At 37.4% G+C, this 7,420-nt stretch overlaps 1 protein-coding gene across 3 annotated transcripts in view; it reads right to left on the reverse strand.

Annotated features, from left to right (window-relative positions):
• Nucleotides 1-7,420, reverse strand: part of avl9 (AVL9 homolog (S. cerevisiase)) — a 55,764-nt gene that overhangs the window by 30,633 nt on the left and 17,711 nt on the right. For all 3 annotated transcript variants that reach the window (XM_016468834.1, XM_016468822.1, XM_016468828.1), the window contains exon 3: nt 3,746-3,866. In XM_016468834.1, coding sequence (XP_016324320.1) covers nt 3,746-3,866 — 121 coding nt within the window. The remainder of the gene's footprint in view (nt 1-3,745; nt 3,867-7,420) is intronic.

Consider the following 7,420-nt stretch of genomic DNA (forward strand, 5'->3'; position numbering starts at 1 on the left):
CCCCACCGATACCATGTTTGGTCTCTTTGAATTTGTCTTCTGATGATCTAAATGAGCGTTTATATTATACGTGGGTACATAGGCAATATATTAGTGTTCTAAGAATCTTTAGTCATTTTGATTCGAGTTCCATATGCAAATTACCATGCTCTCACACAAAGGGTCATAAAACTCCCCAGTATTTCCAACCTCCCGCTTGGAATTTCAGACTTTCTCATTGGATAAGCCCATCCTGAGAGGCCTGAATCTTCTCAGACCTTAAAAGGCTCGTACAGTTCCGCCTATGTTGTTCTTCTTCTGCTAAAATCTTCTGATTGTGGCCTGTGTTGGAGCCTGAGCCGGTGCGGGAGTGCCCGATGGGCTCCAACACATAGTCGGTCAGTCTGCGGTTCTGTTAGATACGGAGAAGATGAGGATGTGAGCTAGAAGTCTTCTGTACCTTAAGTCTGCGCCAGGCCTCAGGCCTTGACTTTCCATTCACCAAAGATCCTAGGATCTCAGCTGATGTCTCTCTTAGCTCTTTTTCACTTTCCACAGGGGTCTGTGACGATTTGTTAATCTAATGAATAACTGATTTGTTAAATCCAATGAAAAATGGTGTGTCTGATTGGTCCAGACTCTACAACAGCTTCATTCTCTGGTTTTCCTGATGGTTTCATCCATCAAGTCTCATTTGTCCTTTCCCCTGTATGAGTGATTGTTTGTTTGTTTGTTAGACTAGTTTGTGTTACTGTTTAGTTAATAAAACTCTTGTGCACAAATTACATGAGTTTCTTATTCTGCCTTGCAAATTAATTGTCCCTTTACGATTTTGATCCTTATTACATGCTCTAATGCATTAATACTGTAAGAAAGTATTTTCTGTGGCCACGGAAATATCCTTCCTAGAGTTGATATGAACTTACACTGAATGTTTGCTGGACGAACAGATTAGTTGAGGGCAATTTAATTCTGCTACAGTTACCACTGGCAGCTGATATAAATAATTGTAATTAATCATAATTAACTGTTATTATTTATATACATTTCCCTTTTGAGCTAATTTGCTACACTAATAAGCAACAAGCTGTGAAAGAAATGAAAAATAAGGTGAAAAAGGCTTTCCATAGACCTCAAGTTTACAGGTAGTGCTGAGGTCACCTATTTCACAAGTATAAAGGCCTGAGTCACTGATGCTGCATTCCAAGATCTGTAGACAGCGTTTACGTCCCATGGAATAAATCCTCAAAGTCTTACTGGATTTCAGCTCCAACCCATTCTGCCAATTGACTTGTGCACAAATTAAATGAGTTTCTTATTCTGCCTTGCAAATTAATTGTCCCTTTACGATTTTGATCCTTATTACATGCTCTAATGCATTAATACTGTAAGAAAGTATTTTTGTGGCCACGGAAATATTTCTTTCCTAGAGTTGATATGAACTTACACTGAATGTTCGCTGGACGAACAGATTGGTTGATGGCAATTTAATTCTGCTACAGTTACTACTGGCAGCTGATAAATAATTGTAATTAATCATAATTAATTGTAATTATTTATATACATTTCCCTTTTGAGATAATTTGCTACACTTATCAGTGTGACTACCTCAAGTTGATGTCCATATGGCAGAAATGTATGGTAAAAATCAAGCAGTTAGTTAATGTCATGTAATCAAAACAGACGGTGAACACTATTAACAGCAATGATTATATGTTGCGATCAAACTTATAGCAATATCTGGTAGTTTTGTATGTTAAATAATGCATGTTTTTAATGTTGTTAAAAATGCATGTTTGTCCCCATATTGTACACTCATAAAATCGACTTCAGCCTAACAGATTTTTTTCCAATTACGTTTTGTAATTCCCTCTGGTGTGTGGAGGTGGTACGCTCTGCTCCACCACTTGCTGAGGTGTCTCATCCATGTATCATCTGACTCCACAGATCTGCCTACTTAATGGTATTTGCAGCATGGTTGCTGCAGACGGAGGGGCTACGTCTTTTGATTCTGTGGCATGGTGTCATCGTTGAGTGTTCCCAATTTTTGATTGAGGTCCTGGAATGTGCATTCATTTGGGCTCTGTGGTATTTACGATGGTTCGATGCAGGTTGCTTGGTGTATCCATTCCATGAGGGACTACTCTGATTGTATTACTCTACTGCTTATTTTGTCTGGATTGTGCACATGTACATTTTCACTCTGAACTATACACTACATCTGACCCCGATTCCATGATTGTCTATAGTGATTGATATATAGTATATATATATATATATATATATATATATATATATAGTGATTGTGTATTGTTTATTCCAGGGGTTTTCAAAGCATGGGCTGCGCCTCCCCAGAGCATGTCAAAGAGGTGTGCAGAGTAGTAAAAAATATAGTATAGTATAGTAAAAACTATATGCAGTTTGAAAGCTGAAGAACTTAAGTCTGTTTTTCAACCAATACATTACAGAGGACATAATACTTTTCAATCATAACATTACAGTGAAAAAAGCTGGTTTTTGGACAAGAGACGTTATGTTTCCACTCATTCAAATTTACCCATAAAGAGGTTTGCAGTTTTCTTCCTAAAGAGGTTTTCTTGAACTTGAAGATAGTAATCATTGTTACAAAAGAAAATAATTATTATTCAAAAATAAACTTTAATGTGAATTCAACAGTTAATGTAGAACTCTGAGAGGTTCTACGGAACAAACAAACAAACAAACAAACAAACACACACACACACACACACACACACACACACACCTCTTGAAAACAGCCCAACCAGAATGTATACTGTACAGAGGTTATCAGAGCAATCCCATCATTCAACAGAGAAGAATAAATAACTGGTTATAATGAATGGGACCTTGGTTCCCTGGAGTCTTGCCTTTCTTGTTTAGATATTTTGAAATTGCAGCTAAATTGAAGCTTCCAATAGTAACACACAGCTTGACAGGAAACAATACTGCATAGTAGGTTTCTCATCTGTTGCAACAGCTGTTTGGTTGGATCAATGTCTTTATACCTTTGCATAACAGATCAACTGAGAAAAATCCTGGTAAAATGACAATTCACCAACAGCTTCCTGCTGGCATTGAGTACCCTCTGTCTCCAAAGTTGTGAAAACATGCAATCAGCCAGAAATTGATGTGCCCCTTTCAGTCTTAATGCAACCACTCTTGGCATACAATTTTAAAAATTCAGTAATTTATCTTTAAGAAAACGGACAGTGTTAGAGGCCACTTTGACTCTACATACACGCTCAGACCACACACCCTAAACACCCCAATAGTACCTACCCAAAACACTAATTAACACTTATGAAACTTATTTAGTCTATTTAAAGCCCCCCTGTGGTGAAAATCAAGTTTGTAATGTTGATTACTTTGTTTTGTCTGGTGTTTTTAAAAGGCTTAAAGACAACTTATGTGCATCTTCATCAGTGGACACCATTGCTGAGCATTTTGTCCTTAAAACTGCAGTGTATCAAAGACAGTCTCAAAAACATGGTTTCAAACCGCCCGTTTCCTACCATCACAAACATGTACCCAATCCCCTCAACTTGCAGGGTGGGGCTGGTTTCTATTTACGTGTTTTTGCAGCATTGAGCAACATAGCCAATCACAGACATATCTGCTGATTTCATGAATGCAATGACCAATCAGAAACCAATCACAATAAAAAAAAAAAAAAAAAGGTATTTAGATAGAATTTCATAAACCCTTTTAATTTTTTAGTGAAGTGTAGGGTAAATTGAGACTTTACCTTCCTGATGATTGTGTGCTCCATCTGGCAGTGCCAGGAAAGGCAGATACTTCCATTCTTCTGGGAGTGTGTTACTGTCATGACCCGCCCCAGGAATAATGGGAGGATATGAGAATTCTACCTGAAATAAAAATAAAAAGACAACTGTAGACTGATTTGGGGTCAATGGCTGAATAAGATTCTCAAAGGGTATTTGAACATCTTTGTTCTCAACAATTTGAATAAAAATGTGAAATTACAATAAAATGTATATTATATTATAAATGTGAATAAAACCATTAAATAAACAAAATAAATGACTTTTTTCCATAGCCATGTGTTATGACATGGCATGAATATGCACTAAAATAATATAATACCTTAGCATGTATAACATTTTAAGCACAGTGTTTTGAAAATTAACTTAATTTTTTTAAAATCTGCATTATTTCAAAGTACTCTCTCTGGGATTTGTAAAATGTAAGTATCCATTTTTCTTTAAAGGTGTAGGGATCTCCAACCCTGCTCCTGGAGAGCTACGGTTCTGCATATTTCAGCTCCAGCTCCAATCAAACACACCTTGGCCGTTTCTCAAACAGAAGGCTGCATCCTCCGGAGGTCGCATTTGTAGGCTGCATACGTCATAAAGATGATCTTATTTTAGAATATTAACAGTTATAAATTTGACCATTATTCTTAGTTAAGCGTAAATTGTTCTAATGTGCTTATGACTCACAAATGTAATGCTCAGTTAACTCAAATAAACCAGGCTTGATGACATATGCAGCCTGCAAATGCGACCTCTGGAGGATGCAGCCTTCCGTTTGAGAAACGGCCCTTGAACCAGCAAATCAAGGTGTTCAGGGCAACTTGATAATTACATACAGGTGTGTTGGAGCAGGGCTGGAACTGAACTGCAGGACGGTAGCACTCCATGAGAAGGGTTGAAGATCCCTGGTGCAGTATGTAATAATGACAGCTAGTAGGGTTGTGACGGTGAGGAAATTTTCCCACCGGTTAATCGACGTGTGACAACACCGGTAATACCGGTATCACCGTTGGGGTGGGGGGTGTTAGTTCGTTTGAGTTTCCCTCTTTTCTTCGCTTTCAAATGGCTTGTAAAAGTGCTGTGTGTATTTTACTTTCACTTTCAAATTAGCGGCAATTGAATTGCCGCAATTCGGCGTCAAGCAATTGTTCGTTTGAGTTTTCCCTCTTTTACTCGGATTTCTTGGCTTTTAAATAGCTTGAAAAAGCGCCGTGCGCATTTTACTTTCACTTACAAATTAGCGGTAATTCGGCGTTGATTCAATTCAAGCAACAACAATGTCAAACTCATAGAACTTTTATTAACAAAACAAATAAAAATACACTATATATGCCTAATAAAATAACAAATGACTTAGGCTACGCAAAGTTTAAATAGGTATATAAAACTGAAAATCAGCAAACACTGTGGAACCAAATAAATAAGAAACATAGAACGTTTATTGGCAAAACGAATAATAAAGTTTGGAGGCACGGCATATACACCTTGATGTAAAATAAAATAAATAAAATACACAAAGTTTATATAAAGTAATCAGCAAACACTGTGGAACCAAATAAATAAGAAACGAATGTTTAAAAAAAACATACAGTCAATAAGCTTTTCAAAATCTAAAATATTGCCAAACAGGCGCCTTTGCATTTTTTTCTAAACAATCTTCTGGCATCGTCTTGTCTTTCTCACCTCACTCTTGTCAGTCAGCTCGACTCACTCTCCTCACGTGATAAACTGAACTAGGCTAAATGATTTTTGTTACTATAACAAATCTAAACGACGGTGGGGGGCGGTGCCGCCGTAGGCAAATGACGTAACCGGTGTTGCGGCTTAACACTGGCATAACCGAAAACACCGTCTATGGCAGCAAGCCTAACAGCTAGCGGTTGAAATGGGTACTGCAGCTAAAATATTGAAGAGATTAGGTGTGACCGATCGGCGGCTGACTTGAAGCAGTGCATGCCGGTTAGAAATTTTGACCGACTTGAACGACGTCACTGTCACATGTGGCATCAAAGTATCGCGATAGCGTTTCGAGAGCAGCCGGCTGACTCAGCTGGCGCAGCTTTTTCAGAGCGACTGCAGGAGCGCTGATGACGACAGCTGTTACATGATTGGCCAAATTCACCACATGACAACAATGACGTGTGTTTCTAACATCTTCAATTCCAATACTGCTCACAAATCTGTGTTTTTAGAACAGTAAAAGCTTTTTTACTGTAGTCGCAATGTTATATTGAGTCACGTTTATAAAAAAAAAAACACTGATAAAAGCATATATACCCCCACTTTATTGGTATTTAAATAGCATGTTTATGTTGAACTTTATTTTTGAACAGATGGCACTGTATATCAAGCAGTATATAAAAAGTGTTTCTGTTGCTCATGAAAACGTTTCTGAAACGTCTGTATATTTGACAAATATTGCATGTTATTCACAGGATATGCCACAGGAACGAGCACAATTCACCCAGTAGTGTGTTTAGGCACCACGCAAACCATGCAATTTCTACCGAGGCGGACCTCTTCTACCTCTTGCACCGCGATGTATTTTTCATTGCGTGAGAACATGATGTGTGGTGTGAGAGAGCGCCATTGCTTGTCGGACGTAGCAACAATAACTAAGGGGGACAGGTCTTTGCAAAGGGTCAATTAACAATGAAAGGTGACAAGCCTTACACTTTAAGGTAAGAAGCAATGGTGTACTGGACACCCCCGCAGCGCAGACCCCATCACAGGACATCTAAAAGGCATTCACAAATCATACTAGTGGAGCTTTTTAAATAGATGCCGAGGCTATTTAGGTGGGGTATAATCTGCAATCTCCGACCTAGTTTGTTTGGCTTCATATGGCTTCAATACGCTGCAAACATAAGCCTATTATGGTATTTTTATGCTTTAGTACAGTCAAAAAAAAGTACATACAGCACCTTTAAAACCCACAGAGAAAAGTATTTCATTTTAAAAGCATTTTAAAATCCTCTTCTGAGCTCAAACTCTATTTATAATCAAATAAAGATCAATCGGGACTGTGAACTTTGGTTTTAAGAAAGAAAGAAAAGAAAAGAAAAGAAAAAATAAAATCTTAATCTAATTGGTTACCATTAAGAACACAAACAGCAGCAGCTGCTATCACTACAGAAATTCGTAGGGCTGGACAATAATTCAATATCAATATGTATCGCGATATAATTTTTTTTCAATAACGGTGATATGATTTTTAAACACAGTTCAAAAACTTTTGACTGGTAGTGTATGTTAGGCTATAGTTTGAAGTTAAAGATATTAATATTAATTAGGTGAATCTGAGACGATTATTTGACAGTGATTTCACATTTGTTGTTTGTATGAAGGCTAAATACAAATAAAAGGTGAACATAAATTTATTTGTGCTGTTTTTGTTTTCTAAAATATTATATGGTTTTATATGAGGTGTCATAGACTTGCCAAATTCATTTTTCATAAGTTTGTTAGACAGACATCTGTTGTGGGCGTTCTTGGCAATTTTTACGAGGCTTTTTTTAATAGTGTTCATATCGAAATCGGAATTAAGAAATATATTGTGATATCAATTTTGGCCATATCGTCCAGCCCTAGTTGGAGCTGAGCTGAATGAGAGAGAGAGAGAGAGAGAGAGAGATGCAGAGCAGGGG

Source organism: Sinocyclocheilus anshuiensis, unplaced genomic scaffold, assembly GCF_001515605.1.
Source record: "Sinocyclocheilus anshuiensis isolate Anshui unplaced genomic scaffold, SAMN03320099.WGS_v1.1 scaffold890, whole genome shotgun sequence".
Taxonomy (NCBI): domain Eukaryota; kingdom Metazoa; phylum Chordata; class Actinopteri; order Cypriniformes; family Cyprinidae; genus Sinocyclocheilus; species Sinocyclocheilus anshuiensis.